At 41.7% G+C, this 22,153-nt stretch overlaps 1 protein-coding gene across 5 annotated transcripts in view; it reads left to right on the top strand.

The window, feature by feature from the left end:
• Positions 1 to 21,503, top strand: part of SORD (sorbitol dehydrogenase) — a 53,507-nt gene extending 32,004 nt beyond the window's left edge. For 4 of the 5 annotated variants that reach the window (XM_033920153.1, XM_033920152.1, XM_033920151.1 and 1 more), the window contains 3 exons: positions 6 to 181; positions 11,849 to 11,970; positions 21,203 to 21,503. In XM_033920153.1, the coding sequence (XP_033776044.1) occupies positions 6 to 181; positions 11,849 to 11,970; positions 21,203 to 21,368 (464 nt within the window). In that variant the 3' untranslated portion in view covers positions 21,369 to 21,503. The remainder of the gene's footprint in view (positions 1 to 5; positions 182 to 11,848; positions 11,971 to 21,202) is intronic. The other variant, XR_004536940.1, reaches the window with a different exon arrangement.
• Positions 21,504 to 22,153: the final 650 nt, after the last annotated feature.

Consider the following 22,153-nt stretch of genomic DNA (forward strand, 5'->3'; position numbering starts at 1 on the left):
TCAAGACTTGTCCACTTCCCGTTTGGAGAAGGCCAAAGAACTGGGGGCAGACTTCACTCTCCAGACCAGCAAGGTGCGCCCTGAGGAGATTGCTCAGAAAGTGGAAGGATTGCTTGGTTGCATGCCAGAAATTAGCATCGAGTGCACTGGTGTGGAGTCATGTATCCAGGCTGGCATATATGTGAGTATTATTGTTACACATTATCAGAACATCTCAGTAATTTTTCTCTCTCATCTGCCATTTAGTTGAAATGAGATATGTTTTCCTGTGAAATTATAGGAGTAATATAAACATTCTTAAGGCACTGTTTATTCTAAAGAAAAGCTTTTGCACTTAATATATTTACCTGTTTTGTTTTCAACGTGTTGCACTAAGAGCTCCTTTTACTAAGGTACGCTAGCGGTTTTAGCGCGCGCTACAGTACCGCATGTGCTAAACGCTAACACCTCCATAGAGTTTGCGTTAGTTTTTTTTTGTTTAGCTTGTGGTTAGTGCGCACCTTAGTAAAAGGAGCCCTAAGTTTTCTCCTAAGTGCAAAGTTGCTCTAAATTCAGTGGTTGCAAAACTAAGCCTCATTTAGCCAAGTTGGAACGTTCAGAATTTCCTAGGTATAATTCAAAAAGCTTACTGAACATGGTACTTTCTGTAAAGTACTTATAAGGACATGCAAGAGTACATATACAGTATATTTATCGGCAGAGATAATCCATATTACAAAAAGCACACTCAGCTAAAAAAGAGCAGCTTTACTTGAGATATTCCATGTGCAAGCACCAATTTTTTTTTTTTATAACTTACTGGCAAAGCACTGACAAATATAGGCGATAAGTGCTGGAATATGTAAAATTATAGACATAAGAGGAACCAGTTAAAGATCTGAATTCCAAACTGCAACGGTTTGGCTTTTTGGGGTGATTTGGCAGGCAACTTGTTAAAGCAATACAGAGTCATAATCTATCATGTTAAAAAAAGAAAATCACATTCCTATCAGAAGCAAAACAAATTCTTAATGGATATAACTCCTTCCTAGACCTTAATTTAGAGGAACGATCTGAATTACAGGGAGATAATGAAAGTAAAATTGCAAAATATATGAAAAAGCAAAGGTTTAATATGTCTACCCCCCGGATTTTAATTTTTAGAGCTAGACTCTCCACCTCTGATTAACCCCTTACGGTCCAAAAAGGATTTTAGATGATCAGGTGCATAAAAAAACATATTTTAAGCCCATATACTTAATTATGCACTTACAAGGATAAGATAAAGTAAAAGTAGCTCCCAACTTCTTTGTATCTTCTCGCATTGTTAGAAGTAGCTTACGTCTGTCAGCCTAGAGGCCTCTGGGAGATTATATCGATCTAACTCTGGCATGGGAATGCAGATAGACTCTGTGTGCAGGGAAACTGTTTTAAGTAGCCCTGATTGCCCTGATTGAATCATGGCTAGCTAAAAGGTGTTAATGCCTGATTAAGAGGGTGCTTAGGATAATGGTGCACAGATCAAGCCAGAGACTTAATCCCATCAGGTTTCGCACCCTCCTTTGTCTATTAAATTGACCATTGTCTCAAACTGTTTGAGACAATGGTCAATTTAATAGACAAAGGAGGGTGCGAAACCTGATGGGATTAAGTCTCTGGCTTGATCTGTGCACCATTATCCTAAGCACCCTCTTAATCAGGCATTAACACCTTTTAGCTAGCCATGATTCAATCAGGGCAATCAGGGCTACTTAAAACAGTTTCCCTGCACACAGAGTCTATCTGCATTCCCATGCCAGAGTTAGATCGATATAATCTCCCAGAGGCCTCTAGGCTGACAACGTCTTTCTTGTGTTGGTTTTGTAACATCATGGTGTAGGCCATATACGTTGACCACAGAAAGTCATATATATTTTCTTAAAAGAATAACCTCATAATTGAATTGAGATCTTGCTCAAATATAAAATTTACAATTAACGTAGCTCTATCCTTTAATTCCGTTAAAGAATTTTCCAAAACTGTCGTTACATTTTGAAAGTCAATATCAACTGGTAGATTTTCAGAAACAGGTAAATTTTCAGTAACAAGTAATTCTTCTGAGCCACTATTTCTTTTTGATGTTGGTAGGTAATAAGCCTTATTTATAGGTGGTAATTGATCTGGTGAAAAAGACAAATTCTCCACCAGAATTTTTTTTGAAGACCTCAATTGGCGATATAGAAAAAATTTTAGGACAGCTCAGTACTCTCAAGTTGAGACAACGATTATAATTTTCAATCATTTCTATCTTGCGTGAAATAATTGTTTGGTCTCTAATTATAGTAGTAATGGAGTTTTTCAAAGGAATAGTCTCAGAGTCTAACTTCTCTAAACATTCCTGTTTCACTTTTTCAGTGCTTGAAGTAAAGGAGTCTACTTTAGTTATCAATACTTGAACATCTGAAGCGGTTTTCCCCACCTTCTCTTCCATTCTCCTCATGGCCTCCAGAAGGATATCCAGGGTGTTAGCAGGGGTTTTTGCTGAGGCTTCAGCTCCCTCAGAGTTCTTCCTTCCCTGCTCTCCAGCTGAGAGTGTAGCTCCACCTGCTACCTGCTCCTGGACAACTCCCTCCTCCCCTCTGAAGAATGAGTCATTGCTCTGCCCGCCCGCTGGACAGAGCGGTGCAGAGATCGTAAGCGGTGACAAAGATGTCTCCAGTTCCAATGGCTCGAGTGCTCCCTCACTCAGAGCCGACACGGAAGTCAGCCATCACTGGGAAGTTTGAGGGTCAGATGTGTTCCATGGCTCAAAGAAATGCTGAAGCGTCTCTTGCGTCGGTGAGGAGGTGAGGGCCGCGGGTTGAGATACACTCATGGCCCCTTTCCTCATAGTATGAGGCATGTTAGTAACGTCTTTAGGAAGCAAAAGGCAATATATTTTTTGAAGTAAAAAGAACAGCTGGGACGCCATCGCTACCCATCCGCCATCTTGGATCGCTCAGTCCACTGACATTCTTGGCCCCATCTTTTCTTTTCCCTCTCTTTTATATTTTACGCAGTTATCGGGCACTAATAAGATGCGCCTTCAACATATGTGCTCACAATGTGCATATAGCACACGTACACGTCCCTGCTATCGTAAAAACTGTATTTATGGTATAAATGTTATAAATATTATATTAATTTCAGGGCTGAACTATCAGTAAAACACGTAAGCGACTGGTCTTGACCAGTTGCTTTTTATGGATCGCTAAAAGTGATCGCTTTTTTTTGTGCATTACAACATGATGTTAGAGCATCAATTGCTCGGTTAGTTTACATGGCATTTAAATATTAAAGACCTTATTTGCATACCGGATCGGAGCATGAGCGATTGTGCAGAAAACCATGCGGTGAGCTGTTTTCTGCATCGGGTCGGTAAATGCGATCGTTGCTAAACCAGTCAAAAACCGGTTTAGCAACGACCATTAGACGATCGCTGACTTTAGTGCTTCTAGCTCAGTGAGCCATCATCATACCCACCGTGCACACTTTGAAATTGGTACATGCTGTAACTTTTCTTGCCCATGTATGCTCATTTACATATTTAATGCCTTCTGACTCTTCTAAAATGATAACCTGTACTGATATTTTTAATTCTTCAATTTCATTATTTTGTGATTTAAGCCTTTAAGGAGGGAATTCATCAAGCAGTGTGGCTTCTTAGCATTTAGCAGGCTTTAAATCCCTTATATCCATACAAAAGACCTAATGCCGCTTGATGAACCCCTCCCCCGCAACTCTCCTGTTGTATTATCCTGTGATTTACTTTGGGCTCCTTTTACAAAGGTGCGTTAGGGCCTTAATGCGCGGAATAGCGCATGCTAAAATGCCGCTACTGCCTCCTCTTGAGCAGGCAGTTTTTCGGCTAGTGCACGCTAATCCGGTGCGTATGCTAAAAATGCTAGCACACCTTTGTAAAAGGAGCTCTTTGTCTTACAGTATGTTACTATTTTCATTGGTTCTGTGGTCCCCATTTTATTTATTGTTAAGTACTTTGATATGGATTAAGAAAGGTGATATAAGTTCTACAGTAACCATAAGCATTTCGTATGCAATGAAATAAGTAGATGTTTCGAGGCATTCTTAAACCGTCTGATTAGCCTAGCCTTATTAGACATGTTTAAGTTTTGATTATGAGCTCCATGGTGGGGTTTTTTTTTTAATTTTAATCATTCTGCTAAAATAGATGTTGAGTTAAATGGAGACGAGGGGAGGGGGAGGATCTTTTGTGACCTGCAGGGATTCACTCTTGTGCATAATTTTTTTGCCCACCAAAATGCTGCTATTCTGTGAAATTCTAACTTTTATATTTGGACCTTTCATAGAGTGTAGGATATATATTTTGTGAATGAACTATCAGATTTTTGAGACTTTGGGCTCCTTTTACTAAGGCGCGTTACGGCCTTAACGTGCGGAATAGCGCACGTTAAATTGCCCCGCGCGCTAGACCTTAACGCCAGCATTGATCTGGCGTTATTCTAGAAGCGTAACGCGCTGTGTAGCGCGCGGTAATTTTGTGCTTGCGCTAAAAACGCTAGCGCGCCTTAGTAAGAGGAGCCCTTTGTGAACAATGATTTTCAGTGCAGGTTTTAGGCTATCAGCTTTAAACAATACATTTGGAACTAATCCCCTCTTTTACTAAGGTGCGCTAACCGATTAGCGTGCACTAATTGAATTAGTACAGTCTAACGCATCCATAGACTAACATGCATGTATTAGCGTTTAGCGTGCGCCAAATCGATTAGCGCACCTTAGTAAAAGAGGGCCTAAGTTTTTTGGATAGTAACATTCAATAACTTGCAAAGATTTGAGATAAATTTCAGCAAGGTTTCTCACTAATCCTGTCACACATTGGTACAAACCATTTTAGACGGAACCAATCGGGTGAAAAAGAGCTCAAAAATAATCGATAAGCCATCGGAAGGAGTAGGTGAGACAGGCCCTGAATGTAACCACATCTGTATTTTGTATTCTGGGAAAGCTTGCAATGTCTAGGTTCTTTGATTAATGCCAACACTGTTAATGCTTTGGCAGCTCTTGACTGGCTTTTCAGCAATATTTTGAGTTGATTGCCTAAAGAATCAGAGCAGAAGGATGATTTCTTAGCTCAGATTTCAGTTTCAGAAGCATGTGTATATTGTCCAAATCTTGCACTGATATTGAAAGAAACGAACTTCTGATAACCAGCCAACATGGTTTCTGCAAGGGGAGATCGTGCCTAACTAATTTATTGCACTTCTTCAAAGGAATTAACAAATGGATGGACAGAGGAGACCCCATAGGCATCATATACTTAGATTTCCAAAAAGCCTTTGACAAGGTGCCTCATGAACGTCTACTCCGGAAACTGAAAAACCATGGGGTGGAAGGAGACATACATAGATGGATCAGAAACAGGTTGGCGGGTAGGAAACAGAGGGTAGGGGTGAAGGGCCACTACTCGGACTGGAGGAGGGTCATGAGTGGTGTTCCGCAGGGCTCGGTGCTCGGGCCACTGCTATTTAATACAGTCATAAATGACCTAGAAACAGGGATGAAGTGTGAGATAATAAAATTTGCAGACGACACCAAACTATTTAGTGAAGCTCGGACTAAAGAGGACTGCAAAGAATTGCAAAGAAACTTGAACAAACTAGGGGAATGGGCGACGAGATGGCAGATGAAGTTCAACATTGAGAAATGTAAAGTACTACATGTGGGAAGCAAAAACCCGAGGTACAGCTATACGATGGGAGGGATGTTATTGAAGGAGAGTACCCAAGAAAGGGACTTGGGAGTAATGGTGGACATGACAATGAAAACGATGGCACAGTGCGCTAAGAGAGCGAATAGAATGCTAGGTATAATCAAGAAGAGTATTACAACCAGAATGAAAGAAGTTATCCTGCCGTTGTATCGGGCGATGGTGCGTCCGCATCTGGAGTACTGCATCCAATATTGGTCGCCATACCTTAAGAAGGATATGTCGTTATTCGAGAGGGTTCAGAGGAGAGCGACATGTCTAATAAAAGGGATGGAAAACCTTTCATACGCTGAGAGATTGGAGAAACTGGGTCTCTTTTCCCTGGAGAAGAGGAGACTTAGAGGGGATATGATAGAGACTTACAAGATCATGAAGGGCATAGAGAGGGACAGATTCTTCAAACTTTCAAAAAATAAAAGAACAAGAGAGCATTCGGAAAAGTTGAAAGGGGACAGATTCAAAACGAATGCTAGGAAGTTCTTCTTTACCCAACCTGTGGTGGACACCTGGAATGCGCTTCCAGAGGACATAATAGGGCAGAGTATGGTACTGGGGTTTAAGAAAGGATTGGACAATTTCCTGCTGGAAAAGGGGATAGAGGGGTATACACAGAGGATTACTGCACAGGTCCTGGACCTGTTGGGCCGCCATGTGAGCGGACAGCTGGGCACGATGGACCTCAGGTCTGACCCAGTGGAGGCATTGCTTATGTTCTTATGACACGGGGACAAATTTCCCTGTCTCCATTCCCGTGAGTTCTGTCCCGGCCCCATCCCTGCAAGCTCTGTTCTCATCTGCTCAAGCCTTGAACAAGCCTTGAGGCTTGTTCAGATGAAGACGGAGCTTGCAGGGACGGGGATGGAGATAGATCCTGTGAGGACTGGGACAAATTTGTCCCTGTGTCATTTTCTACCCGCTAGATGTGCTTGGCCTTTCAGATGGTAAAGAAAAAGTTGTGAAAATATTACAACAGTTGTTGCACTTAGTAGTGTAACTTTTGTACCTGATTGTAACTTGCTGCCACAAGCTCTGATTTGGGTAAGAGCCAGTAAATAAATTGAAGAAAAAAAAAAAAATCTAATCTTTCTACACTATATGCAGTAATCCAGTGCAGGAAATAACAGTGTGCAATTAAGGAGGATATACTGGTCGTCTGTGAAAAATTTCAAAACATGTACCCTGGAATTTTTATAACTACAGCCATGCTCTCCTTTTATGCTCTCGGTACTGTCAACAACCTTGTAACCCACGTATAATACAGAATTTCCTATTAACAAACTGGAAAAATTACTTAAACTGTGTGCAGTGACGCACTTCTTTGGTGCCCCAGTTTTAAGAGATTATATTGGTAATTCTCTATAATTGACATAAGGGTTAGAACGGTTTAGTCAATACTGCTGCAGCTTGATAACAGCTATTTAAAAAACCAAATACAAACAAATTGCCTTTTAACAAATAATTAGCCAGGAGCTAGGTATAGTATGTTTTTTTCTAACGACTTGTTTATCATAGAGGAATTTTTCTCATGCTAACGCTGCCAAGTGAAGTGCAGTTCATTATGTTGGCTGCTATAAAAGGTGTTACAATATAGCGTGTAATTCTGGCTGCACCGTTTAAGTCTCTTATCAGTTGCTATATTTTAAAAAAATATTCCGTGTTTATGTTGGAGCACTTGAGATTTTCTTTTGGCTTTCTGAAAGTATCACCATTTACAAAGATGCCTATGACGAAAGGAGGGCTGATATGCCGCATGGAATTCTGAGAACTGTATCTTCCCCCCAAAAGAGTCGCTCTGTCCTTGAAAATTCCAAGTGTTTGTTGTCTTGGTTTGCCCAGGATTCTGCAGGGTTACATAGCAGCAAAGCAGATGATGGCAGATTAAGAATTAAAAGGCTGAGCAAAGAAATCAGGGTTATATCTTCCAGTCAATGAAGGTTACTCTCATATTTTCATTTAGGGTTATATCACTCTAATCTAATCTAATCCTTAGGTTTGTATACCGCATCACCTCCACGTTCGTAGAGCTCGACGCGGTTTACAGTAGGAGAAATAGGAAGGAACTACAACAGAGGGTTAGAGGTAGAAGTGGGAAGAAAATTTACAGGACTTGGGATGGCAAGATATAAGAGTTTCCTTGATTCCTAAGTCGGAGGGAGACTCTGTGGGCCCAGTGCAGTAAGCCCGTGATAGTTATGTGCTAAAATTCAGTATAGAGCTTTTAATGTAAGCATTAAAGAAATGTTGCTTCCCAATGCAGTAAGCAAATACTATGCAAATAGGCCAAGTGTAAAAAAATAATGTGCACTAACATGGGAGAGCACTCCAGACCCAGGTATGCATGAGCCAGTGTTAGTAGCAGCTATATCTGGTGAACAAAAAACTGGAGTTACGTGCTCATAAATCCGATGTTTAAACCCTGACTGCCGAGATCTGAATATGACCTTCATCAGTTTCTGGACTTTAATTTGGTCTCCTTTTGCCTTTAAAATAAAAACTACACAGGGTCTCGAGAAAAGCCCAGCAAATTTCAAGAATAAATCCTTGGCAATTTGTAAATATTCCTAGACCACAGGGACCAAGAACCAATCATTTATTTGCAACCCTACTGTAGGGAAACTGCGTGATGGCCAAAATCAACTAAATGCCAAGTTTGGTTTTCATTTTCTTACTATTCCATTTTCTTTTCCTAAATTGTGTCTTTTGTGTTTTAGAAAGCCAAAAAAAAAAGGGGGGGGGAGAGGCAATAGGGGACAGACACTTTAAGCTCACCTTGACATGTGTTAGAGAGAGGGGAATTTTGCTGGGTGTAGAAGGAAATAAGATAGTATTTAACTATGACACGAGGAAGTCATTCTCCAAAAAGTTTTTAAAGTAGTAGCAGTTGGCAAATCAGTATGTATTTACTCACAGTTAAAGAATTACCAGCATTACCCCATATCAGAATGTGGCAAGAACAAGAATCGTGTTGATTACCGTCAGAAATAGAATTAATAGCTTCAGTAAGTGAAGGAGGGTCAGGTTTCAAAAGGTTTGATAACACTGGACAACAAAACTTTTGCTGCTTCAACACTTTTGGATGTATCTTACAGATTTTTGGCTGCTTATCATGAAAATTAAATCTAATATTATGTATCACGACCCTTTTTAACAAAAAAATACATTTTTACACTTTCAGGCTAATGCAATTAATTCTTAGCCTAATTCGTAATATATGTTATACCTTGCAAGATATAGTGTGGCCATGTCCAGGCGTACTTGTACGTGCATGATGGATGCTGCCTGAAAAGGCTATATAAAAGCATATGAAAACATGGAACTTCTGTTAAAGCATATCCAGTACACAAAGTACAACTGGAACATCTATGGTGATCTTAAAGTAGTAGCTCTATTACTTGGAATGCAACTTGGATATACCAAGTACTGTTGTTTTATTTGTGAATGGGACAGCCATGCTAAGGAGTTGCATTACATTCAAAAGAAATGGCCGCTCCATAAGAATTTGTTTCTAGGACAGAAAAATGTGGTATATGAACCACTTGTTGACTCGACAAATATATTTTTGCCTCTTCTTCACATAAAACTTGGACTGATTGAAAAAATTCATAAAAGCGATGAACAAGGAAAGCAAAGGTTTTCTTTAAAGACAGGTGTTTACAAGAATAACTGATGCCAAGATTACAGAAGGCATTTTTGTTGGTCCACAGATTAGACACATCTAAATGACAAGAGATTTGAAGGTCTGTTAGGCCAGAGAAACATGGTTATACCACTATGATCCTGAGACAAAACAACAATCCTTGCAATGGTAGCACTCAGGATCTGTAAGGTTAAGGAAATTAAAGACCCATCTTTTCAGTTACTGCCCCCTCTCTGTGGAATGCCCTTCCACTAGATGTTCGATTAGAGAACTCACTCGGAAAATTTAAAGCCAAACTTAAAACTTTCCTCTTTAAAGATGCTTTTACTCTTTAGTATTAGCCTCCGCCTCTTAATTCCCTGATTCATGTGAAGCTTTGAAACATCTAATACTTCTTTTGAAGTGATTCCCATCCTAAAGTTTTTCCCACTCCCCATTTACTATCGTTTTTTAAAATTAATTTTACTTCGATGTATTTTAAACAACCTTTCCCCCTCCCTACTTTCCTTTCATTTCATGTATGTTAATCTGAATTTGTCCAGTATTTTAAATATTTGATAAATTATTGTTTTTATTTACCTATTTTAATTGTTTCCTATAATCTTTTTTATAATGTACACCGTCTAGACATGTGTTTTGATAGACGGTATATCAAAAATAAAGAAACTTGAAACTAGGCAGGAAAGATCATGGCTACAGTGGTTTGGGATCAGGAAAGTGTTGTAATGACTATCTTACTTGCTGTGCTGATTAAAAGAGGCATTGGGTATGCTGCCTCATATGATATTCCAGTGTCCACACCTTAAATTGTATTGGGATAGAGTTTGGAACACCATTTCTTCTATATTGAACATTCATGAACCTTTACACCTCAAAATTATTATTCTAAGACTAAAGAGCCTTAAGTATTCCCTATCTGAACATAATGCATGCTTACTCAACATCTTACTATTTTTGGCCATTAAAAACATTTTGCACTGTTGAAAGGACTTATCAAAAATGGAATATATGGTATGGTGGAACACAGTTTGTATAACCAACAAATTTGAAAGCACCATAACGGAAAAACATAATTCTACTAATTCATTTCTCAAAATATGGAGGCCTGTTCAAACTTACTGTACTTTAGACTGTAGACATACAGTGGAACCTCGGTTTGCGAGTAATCCGTTTTGCGAGTGTTTTGCAAGATGAGCATAACTCAGCAAACTTTTGCCTCACAAACCGAGCATGTTCTGGTGTACGAGCACCTCCCCCCCCCTCCGCTCTAACCGGCATCGCACCCCCCGGAACCGGCATCGCAACCACCACTCCCCTGCACGAACGCTCCCCCGCGAGAACCGCAAAGCACCCCCGTGCTAAAAGCGGCATCCGCCCGCCCTTCCTCCCAAGCATGGTCCTTACCCCTTCTGCTCGTTGTAAGGGTGAATGCGAGCTCCCGCCTCTTGCCTGGGCTGGGCCTTGAACATCTGCGCATGCTCAAGGCCTTCTGGCTCTCGTTCTCTCGGAGATCTCGTTCTCTCCGAGAGAACGAGAGCCAGAAGGCCTTGAGCATGCGCAGATGCTCAAGGCCCAGCCCAGGCAAGAGGCGGGAGCTCGCATTCACCCTTACAACGAGCAGAAGGGGTAAGGACCGTGCTTGGGAGGAAGGGCGGGCGGATGCCGCTTTCAGCACGGGGGTGCTGTACGGTTCTCGCGGGGGTGGGGGGGTGGTTGTGATGCCAGTTCGGGGGGGTGCGATGCCGGTTAGAGCGGGGGAGGGGGTGATGGAGCAGCGCCGGTAGCCTCGGGGGGGGGGGTGGGGGTTGGTGGAACGAATTGTTCCAAGTTTCCATTATCTTCTATGGGGAAAGTTGCTTTGATATACGAGTGTTTTGGTTTAAGAGCATGCTTCTGGAACGAATTATGCTCTTAAACAAGGTACCACTGTATTGTATATTAGATCGTTTAATCTATGCTATGCTGTGATGCTCATTGAGAACTTCTTCCATGCTTCGCATGTGCATCGTCAAATGAAATATGTGTACTGAACTGTTATAATTGTTTGACATGGAGTACATAGTTATATTGTATTACCTTGTTCACGTTATTCTTCTCATATATTCCGTATGGCTTGTACAACTGGAATGTATCATGTCCTAATTAATACTTGTATACTTGGGGTTCCAAACCTTAAAAAGAGTTTGAAAGGGCAACAGAGCAGTATTTCAGTGACCAGAGTATTTTTTTTGGAAGGGTTATAGAAACTTCAGACACGATGTGCCAAGTGTGTTGAATTTAGGGGTGAATATGTGGAATAATTTGTAAATTTCACGGCTCCACATCACAACTTCCTTCTTGATTGGGCTGAGAACTTTTCAGCACCCCCTCGTACTAAACGTTTTCTGAAATGTATCCCCAGCTGCTGTTGTGACCCACTTTTTAGTATTATTGTATTTTTTGTTTTTATTTCTTGTATCATTGCCAAGGCCACTCGCTCTGGTGGGACCCTGGTTCTGGTTGGATTGGGTCCTGCATTGGTGAACGTTCCCATTGTGAATGCTGCAGTTCGAGAGGTGGATATCCGAGGAATATTTAGATATTGCAACACGTAAGTACTATGCCTTTCAGTGTTTTTTGAGGCAGGAGCAGCAGAGCTTTGTCTATTGTATTACATAATTTAACGTAATAGTTTTCTTTATCACAGTGTTCAAGGTACCGGGTGGGGGGAGGGGGGAAGGGAGCAATGGCGGCCCCTGGAGAACTGTGGGGTAGCGCCCAGCATCATTCTGGAATTTTCTGTTACTTTTTCCCTCTCTATCCAAGCTCATGACTGAAAGGGAGACGTCGATGAAAGGAAAAGCTGCATGTTTGAAGGAGAAAGCATTTCTCAATAGATGAAGAGAAAGCGTTTGGAAATGCCTACCTTCTTGAGGATACTCTAAATAAAGTCTGAAGGTGGGCTGGTTGGGCAGATATCATCGATACACACTGATCAGTAGTGTCATGGTTTCACATGGGAAGATATTTTATGGTTGTCCTTCAGCTTATTTGGATCCAAGTTTGCTTCAACTTAAAAATTAGTGAAGACCACTGCTTTAGCATATTATGTCTTTTTATACATGTGCACAAAGCGCATTACAATCGTTAAAACACTAGTTTGAAGCTGTGAACATTTACACCTGCAAGGAAGTCAGGGAATATATCCATGCATAAAATACATGCATGTGGGATTTGGAGTCTTTATGATTTCACACACCAATTGATATAATTTATTTCTGTAGAAACAACTAGAGACCCACCCCTCTCTCTTCCCTCTATCCATCCAACACCGCCTCCCCCCACTCCCCTTACACACACTTTTCAATCCACCTATGGGAAGCTGTAATATTAATGTAGTAGATGTATTCTGTCCCAATCTGTCTTATACAAAACTTTATGTTCTTGGGGAAAGAGCTTGTAAATAATTGTCTCAAACCATTAAGAACTAACACCAATAAACCATGAAACTTTTTCCTCCAGTGATTAAGAATGCACATAAATTAACCTTGTCCCCCTTTCAGGGATACCTCCATCACCTTTTCAATCTGGTGACAGAATCCCTCCAAAATCTATCTCTAGCAAGGTCCAATATTAATAGGGCTTAGAAGCTGTCTGCATACATATTTGATGTTCTTTTAGATATTTCTATTTGAGATTCTACATTGCCTGCTCTGCAAGCCCTGTTAGAAAAGTTTAAGATCAAAAAGTGTACAACTGAAACATTCCCTCTAAATGTGCATGTGAATATAGACCAGGTCCAATCATACAACTTAGTTTGTGCTCCATAGATGTAAAATACCTCAGGATTACCTTCTGCACTAATGTAAACTTCACTTTGGCCCAAAATGTGGAAAAGAGTTTTCTAATGTTTAAGGATACGCTCTCTGGTTGTTGTGGTGGGAAAGGCTGGAATCAATTAAAAAAAAAAAAAAAGGTATTAACCTCAAAGATTACGATAATTACATTCTTAGCATGATTCTTGTACTCATCAGACCTGAACTCTGTAAGTCCTCTGACTCCTTGCTATCTAAATTCTTATAGACAAGGAAAAACTCTGAAAATAGCACTTAGGAAATTGAAACACCCCAAAAAACCTGGCAGGAGTAGCAATCCCTAGTTTTGATATCTCTGGAATGACCTTACTATCCCGCTGCGGAACCTGAGCTCCCTCCATTTATTCCGCAAGCAACTAAAAACCTGGCTCTTCTCTAACATGTAATTTCTTTTTTCCCTTACTTTTCCACTCTATTTATAAACTTATGTAAACCTTTTCCTATCCTTTCTCATTTTTAAGTTCTTGTAAACCGTGCCGAGCTCTACTTCCGTGGAGATGATGCGGTATATAAACTTAAGGTTTAGTTTAGTTTAGTTTAAAGTCTTTATTTTATGTCAAAGATTTATGCGAGTTTGCCCACACAGGTTACAAACTGGGTTGGTTGGAAATTGAAGAGAAAATGAAAGGACTTAAATGTCTGCAGTCTATAGTCTTCCCAGTATGTTAAAGGGCAATCCACACTCTTCACTACATATAAATATTTAATTGACTTTGATCAAAGTCTTGATATCCCTTGGCAAGTAATGGCACAAAGTCCACTATAGCTTCTGTTTTCTATGATCAGTTGAAATTTGAAAAATATTTGCCCAGTACACCACCTGATGAAGGATAATAACTTTTTTTCATTTCATCCATGCTTATGCTCACTTACATGCTATGTAAGTTACATGCAGCCTTACAGAATAGCATTTAGGCGCCATGTTGGTATTTTTGTGGGCAAGTACACACTTAACACACTAACCAATACATTTACAGATGGGGGTACTTAGATTATGGGTTCATAGACAAAACCGCCGAAGACAAAGGCGCGCGCCGACAACTGAGCGCAAGACGGAAGCGTGCGCCGAAGTAAAAGAGTGTTTTAGGGGCTCCGACGGGGGGTTTTGTTGGGGAACCCCCCACTTTACTTAATACAGATCGCGGCGGCATTGTGGGGGCTTTGGGAGGTTGTAACCCCCCTCATTATACTGGAAACTTAACTGTTTCCCTGTTTTTTAGGGAAAAAGTGAAGTTTTCAGTAAAATGTGTGTGTGGGGGGGGTTACAACCCCCCAAACCCCCACAACGCCCCCACAACGCGGCACGATGTGTATAAAGTAAAGTGGGGGGGTTCCCCCCCCACACCCCCGTCGGAGCCCTTTAAAACAGTCATTTTCTTCGGTGTGCGGCTCCGCGTTGCGCTCAGTTGTCTGTGCGCGCCTTTGTCCCAGCGCGCTTTTGACCTGACACCAGATTATGTACTTGTAACAGGCTCAGAATCTCTTCATTTGGGAGGGGAACAGTCGCCCTGGTGAGATCCCTCCTGTCCCTTTCTTGAGGTGAGTAGTCCCCTCACCAATTAAGAACATAAGAACATAAGCAGTGCCTCCGCCGGGTCAGACCATAGGTCCATCCTGCCCAGCAGTCCGCTCCCGCGGCGGCCCAAACAGGTCACGACCTGTCTGAATCACCAGAAGGGGCTCCCTTGCCACCTTGGTTTCTCATTGAAGTCCTATCTTCCCATCGAAGTCCTAACCCTCCGGTCTTGCACATGCACGACCTGGTTGGGTTTCTATACTTATTACCTGGTTAGCTTTCTATACTTGTATTACATCCCAGCACCTCTCTCAGTATCCCACGATCCCTTTATCCCTCAGAAATCCGTCCAATCCCTGTTTGAATCCCTGTACCGTACTCTGCCTGATCACTTCCTCCGGTAGCGCATTCCAAGTGTCCACGACCCTTTGGGTGAAAAAAAACTTATAGAATTATCCTTCACATTCTTTTCATAGTTGATGTAGTCTTCTGTGAATTTTTTTTTTTTTTAAGATACATGGCCTACAAAACAAAATGAAATGGCAATTCCTCTTAGTTTTGCACAGGTTTTTCTGATCACTCATTTAGGCCTCTTTGTATTCTCTAAAGTTAAACAGTTTTACTATTTCCATGGAGGGAAAGGGATTGAGACTTGTATACCGCCTTTTTGTAGTTTTCCAACCACACTCAAAGCAGTTTACATACAGGTACTTCAAGCATTTTCCCTATCTGTCCTGGTGGGCTCACAATCTATCTAATGTACCTGGAGGTCAGATAAAAACTTACAATGTAAGAGCTGAACATTCATATCCTGTCATGCAGTAATAGGGCTTAGCACACAGACACCTGCCAGTGTTCCACAGCTATAAAGACTGCTGACTACAAAGATGACATGAGAGAATAGTGATCTGTGTGGAATCTCCTGCATGACAACATATCCCACTCACTGCGGAAACATCAGATTAACGTGCATTAGCAGGATAATTATAATAACCTACCCGGCATGGGGCATTAGCCCGCTTATCTCTAGTATTGGCAGAATGCCAGTGTTAAGTCTAATGTCTACAAAGCCATTCCACAATATAACTTAGAAATCTATCAGCCGACCTGAAGAGATAAACAGGTATATATTAAGGAGTGAATTTTAGAAGCCTGGCCTTAAGCACCATTTCAACATCTCAAAATCAGATTTATATGTGTAAATCAGTATGTTTTAGAAAGGCACTCCTCATCCCTATGTTGATGCAGTGTTATAAAGATTTTTATTATGCATTTTACAATTAGACAAGGCCTTTTTATGATTATCCCTTTTTTAAGCACATATATTGTAAGAATGTGCAGTGACATGTCTGTATCAGGACCAGTACAATGTTAATTTTTTTTTTTTTTTTAATTTAGGGAACTTTTATCACATACATTTAGAGAAATGCATGAACAGTAAATTGAAATAAGATCAAATTTATTAAAGATGAAAAGGACATGTTATACATTATACTTTAGCCCACAATTGCAAGTCAAGATTATACAAGAATAAAGGAACAAGATTGATTTTCAGTTAACTTCAGGCTTCTTGGTGCTCTTCCCCCAGCACTGATAATTAAAATCAGGATCACCCCAAAAATATCCCTTCCAGAACAGTCCTATAAAAATGCATCATTGGACCTCACACTTTTAAATTTTCCAAAACGCCATTTATCAATGTAAATTTATATGTGGTTGGTTGGCTCCATTTCTCAAAAATAGGCAATAAATAGGAATAAAGCAGAGCATAGAAAAGAAAATAAGATGATACCTTTTTATTGGACTTACCCTGTCTTTTAGAAAGCCCAATAATGCTAGCTGCTGTGGTAACTTCCCCGAAGCCCATAGGGATTTAAAGGGCTTCTTGGCTTTTGCTGCATGGTTATGTAAAAAGGGAGTTAATATTTTGTTGATCAGCTTTTAAAGGCAATACCTTCTTCAGATCTGATGGTGCTTTTCATTTTTGTGGAGGGTGGGGAGAGATGAATGGAGGCTAAAAAAAATGTCACTGCCTCTAAGGGAGTAATTTTATTTAGCTTTTTCCACAAGTAAAGCCAGTTTTACACAGAGAATGACTTTTCTAAAATTGTGTGCTGCACAGTTTTAGTTAAAATTGCTACAATGTCTGAGGATTTGCAGAAGGACCTTGGGAGGAGACTGGGCATCTGAGTGGCAGGTGAATTTTAATGTGGGAAAGGGCAAAGGGATGCACACAGGGGAAAAATAGTTCCAGCTACTAGTGCAAAATTCTGGCTTCTGAGTTTTGAGTCTCCACCCGTGAAAAAAGATCTTGAAGTCATTGTGAATAATACACACATTTTCAGCCCAGTGAGCTGCGACTGACAAAAAAGCAACTAGTTTCAAGTTATTATTAAAATCTGTAATAATAAAACCCTAGAGCGCACATGCGCTCTTGAAAATTCGTGATTCCTGGCGCCGTGAGGTGTGCTTCTGTGGCAGTATTCTATTTGACACTTCACGGCGCTTGCAGGGGCTGGAGGTGCGCGACTGTGCTTTCTCCAAACCTCCCGGCTCTAGCGGCGTAGGCAGCACCAGTGGCAGCAACTGAGTGGTGGACAGCAGCTCCGCTCCAGCCGTTGACACTCCGCAAACTTCCCGGCTCCAGCGGCATAGGCAGCACTATAAACACGCTGCTTCACACCCTTCTACTGCCAATTTCCTCTGCCGCGTCTCTGATGACATCATCGGAGACAGACGCGGCAGAGGAAATCGGTAGTAGAAGGCCGCGAAGCAGCGTGTTTAAAGTGCTGCCTACGCGGCTGGAGCCCGGAGGTTTGTCGGCGGTAGGAGGGTCAGGAGCAGGCCAGATTGAGCAGGACAACGGCAGTAAAAGAAGGGGGAGGGGCTGAACAGAGCAGGGAAGGGTAAGGGAAGAGAAGGGAAAAGGGGGTGGGGGAAAATGCTGCTACTGCTACACAGGGACTTGGAGAGGAAGGGAAATACCGCTACTGCTTCTGCACAGGAAAGGGGGGGGATAGGAGGGAAATGCTGCTGCACAGGGAAATGGGGAAAAATGACAGACAGACAGCGGGAGGGAGGGAGGGAGACAGAAAGAAAGACACAGGGGCAGAGAGAGGGACAGAAAGACAGACAGAGAAAGAGGGCCAGGGAGAGAGAGAGAGTCAGCGGGAGAGGGAAAGGGGGCTGCTTTGGGGGGGAGGTGTGCTGGGGACAGACAGCTTTGTTCTGGGGGGAAGACAGAAAGGGGCCATGGAGAGACAGGAAGAGGGAAAGGGGGCTGCTTTGGGGGGAGGGGTGTGCTTGGGGCAAACAGCTTTGCTCTGGAGGGAAGACAGAAGGGGCCATGGAGAGACAGGGAGAGGGAAAGGGGGTTGCTTTGGGGGGAGGGGTGTGCTGGGGGGAGACAGAAGGGGCCATGGAGAGATAGGGAGAGGAAAAGGGGGCTGCTTTGGTGGGAGGTGTGCTGGGGACAGACAGCTTTGCTCTAGGGGGGAAGACAGAAGAGGGCCATGGAGAAACATTTGGGGGGGAGGTGTGTGCTGGGGGCAGACAGCTTTGCTCGGAGGGGAGGGGGAGACAGAAGGATACAGACAGCGGCCAAGGAGAGAGAGATAAAGAAACACAGACAGACAGACACATCTATTCTAGCACCCGTTAATGTAACGGGCTTAAAGACTTGTTTGATATAATCGCTTATTTTGTTTTGCTAAGCGAAATACAGTAATAAAAGTCATTAAAACGTACACATATACTATTACAGTTTATGGACTAACTATAAAATGGGGTAAACAACTTGACATACAGACCAACTGATACAGAAGGGTAGGGGGGTAGAACTACAGTTTGATTTTTAAAGTTCAAAGGAGACACATGTATGGAAATAACGATAGGGCAGGGATTCAAAAAGAAGGAAAGAAAAAAAAAAAGGTACAGCAGAAGAGAGATGAAAGATGATGTGATCGCGTGAGGGTAAAAAGATATTTTGGGCTCCTTTTATTAAGGTGCGCTAGCGTTTTTAGCGCACACAGGAAATTACCGCACGCTACACTGTGCGCTACATGGAAAAACTAACGCCAGCTCAATGCTGGCATTAAGGTCTAGTGTGCGTGGCAATGTAGCATGCGCTATTCTGTGTGTTAAAGCCCTAACGCAGCTTAGTTAAAGGAGCCCTTTGTGTACGGACAGAAAAGAGGTTAAAGGTTGAAAGCATCTTTGAATAAGAAGCTTTTCAGATTACTTTTAAAGCGGGTCAGATTAACTTCGATAAATTGTGGTTCATTTGAATGATAAAAGTAGAATTTTGAAGGTGATTCGATGGGTGATCGGAAGCCAGTGAGATTTAAGAAATAGGGGCATTGCATGATCATATTTTTTGGCATTATGGATCAGTTTGACAGCTGGGGTGGAGACTTAGAGGAGACATGATAGAAACTTTTAAGATCCTGAAAGGTATAGATAAGATAGACAGGGATAGATTCTTCAGACTGTGGGGAACAACAAGTACAAGGGGGCACTCGGAGAAACTGAAAGGGGACAGGTTCAGATCCAATGCCAGGAAGTTCTTCTTCACCCAGAGAGTGGTAGACACATGGAACGCACTCCCGGAGGTTGTGATTGGTCAGAACACAATACAGGGATTCAAAGCGGGTTTGGATAAATTCCTGAAGGATAAAGGGATTGAGGGGTACAGATAGAAGTAGTAATGGGTTATAGGATGAGTTCAGGGACCACTTGACAGGTCATGGACCTGATGGGCCGCCGTGGGTGCGGACTGCTGGGCGTGATGGACCTCTGGTCTGATCCAGCGGAGGCAACTTCTTATGTTCTTATTTGTAGACTTTTTTTTTTTTTCTTTTTTTGTAATTAGCAAGGAATTACAGTAGTCAAGTTTTGCAATGATTAAAGAATGGATTAGTATATTTAGTGATTTTGGCTCAAGAAATTTAAGAATAGAACAGATCATACGTAGCCTACAGAAACAAGATTTTACTATACTGCTTATATACCAGTGATAAGAAAGCTTATCATCGATGATGACTCCGCAAATTTTTAGTGAAGTTACTATTTCCAATTGTATGTTGTTAAGGATAAAAGGGACACTTAGGTTTATTCCACTGTTCCATGGGAGAACTAGAATTTTATCCAAAAAGGGATGGAGAATAGAGAATGATACGGTGACAAAATTCATCACCGTCCCCGTCCCCGCGGATAACCGCGGGAAATAATCTCATGTCATTTTCTAGTGTCTATTTCAACCTCGGTCCTTCTACACCAGCATTCTTCAAAGCAAAGCTTGCGGGTCAGTGGTTGTGGCCAATTATACTCTGAATCTTCCCTCTCTCCTTAAAGATTGACATGAAGATGGTTTCCCGCGGTTATCCGCGGGGACGGGAACGGTGATGAATTTTGTCACCGTGTCATTCTCTAATGGAGAACAAAACTGAGCATATGATTATGCCTCTGCATAGGTCCCCGATGCTTCAGTACTCTGAGTACAATCCTGGTCTCCCCATTTCAAAAAGGACATAGCAGAATTAGAAAAAGTTTGGAGAAGGGCAGCAAAAATGATAAAGAGGGTGGAGCGCCTCTTATAAAGGGATGTTAATTGGTTAGGGCTTTGCAGCTTGAAGAAAAAAATTGCCAAGAAGTTTTTGCAGAACTGGCATTCAAAATGTTGAGCGTCCAAAGTACCCTCTGTATATCGCATATCTAGAAGTGAACTTATGTGATGTGTGCTATTACTGAAGGGTTTGAAGTGGCTGAAATATTTATCTACTGTATATCTATCTGCCTGTCTACTTGTATATTTTTTTCTCACCATTTTAGTAGTAGTTTGAGGCATTTTACGAAAGCAGAACATTTTATCTAATCTGGTATTTATGAGTCGTGCTATGCCTAAACAGGTTCAAGGCGACTTACAGTATTTTGAAATACCGAATTAAAAAGCTACTTTATCGTAGCTTGAGGAGGTCAGAATTATGGGCTCCTTCTACAGAGGTGCGTTAGGGCCTTAACGTGCGGAATAGCGTGCGCTAAATTGCCGCTCGCGCTAGCCGCTACCGCCTCCTTTTAAGCAGGCGGTAATTTTTCAGCTAGCACGCGCTATAGCGCGCACTAATCTTGTGCGTGCGCTAAAAACGCTAGCACACCTTAGTAAAAGGAGCCCTATGGTTTGGATAATAGAGAATAGAATGGAGATTCTTACATTATATTGGCATAGTGTTTGAGTAAAGTGAGCGATTGAGTTAGTTGTCTACGGTGTGTACACTTTCAAAGAAGAGAGTTTGAAATTGTTTTTGGAATCTGTTATGGAATGTTTCCATCCTGATGTTTGTTGGGGAGGGGTTATTGCTCCAGAACATATCCAGATCTACATACCTGTCATAGTAATACTAGCAGAGGGAAGAAGATCTTTGCATCTTTGTAAAAATGTTGAATCTTTCTTTCAGATGGCCCATGGCAATTGCAATGCTTGCTTCAAAGAGGCTCAATGTGGCACCATTGGTTACACACCGCTTCCCACTGGAGCAGGCTCTCGAGGCCTTTGAGACAACCAAGAAAGGGCTGGGGGTGAAAGTGATGCTGAAGTGCGATGAGAATGACCAGAACCCATGAAATAAGACATAATGGCTGAGATATGTCACATCGCTGATAGATTTGGTCCCTAGCAATCATTACTGATTCTCATAATTACTCTCTCTACTGTAAAGATGTTATCAAATAGAGCAATAAACAAAATAGAGAAGCTAATATTGGTCAAGACTGAATTAATTTGCAAAGCTGTGGTCTGGAAGAACCCTGTAGAACGTAGGTTCTCAAACCTGTCCTGAGAAACAAGTCGGGTTTTCAGGATATTCTTAATGAATAGACATGAGAGAGATTTGTTTATTTCGGCGGTAGTAGGCACACAAATGTCTCTCATGCATATTCATTGGGGCTCTCCCAAAAACCCAACTGGCTGGTCATCCCCCAGGATAAGTTTGAGAATCACTGGCTCAATGCCTCCAAGCTTTTGTGCCAGCCTTTCAGTAGCAACTTGAAAATCCAGTGTGGGGTTGACCAGCCCTTCTACGCTTATGTTCTCTCTGGCATCCCTCTCTTTCCTGCATTGGTTTCAGGTTACCATGGAAACCATGCAAAAGGCAAGGTACCTGTGGGGCCTGTCTGCACATGGGAGTTAGTAGGTCCAGTCCTGAATCAAAATGTTGTACATGTTTAACCACGCACTTCTATCCACAATGGGCCCCTATTGCTCTCTGACACACCAATCGACTTAAAGAGGGCAATTTTATAATAATAATACAAAGTCATTGAATACAAGCTTACAGAATGGAAGAAGTGAAAAACTATAAAATTCTTAGGTTACAAATCGATTAAACAAATTCGTTTTTACTGATTTT

The sequence above is a fragment of the Geotrypetes seraphini genome, chromosome 14, assembly GCF_902459505.1.
Source record: "Geotrypetes seraphini chromosome 14, aGeoSer1.1, whole genome shotgun sequence".
Lineage (NCBI taxonomy): Eukaryota > Metazoa > Chordata > Amphibia > Gymnophiona > Dermophiidae > Geotrypetes > Geotrypetes seraphini.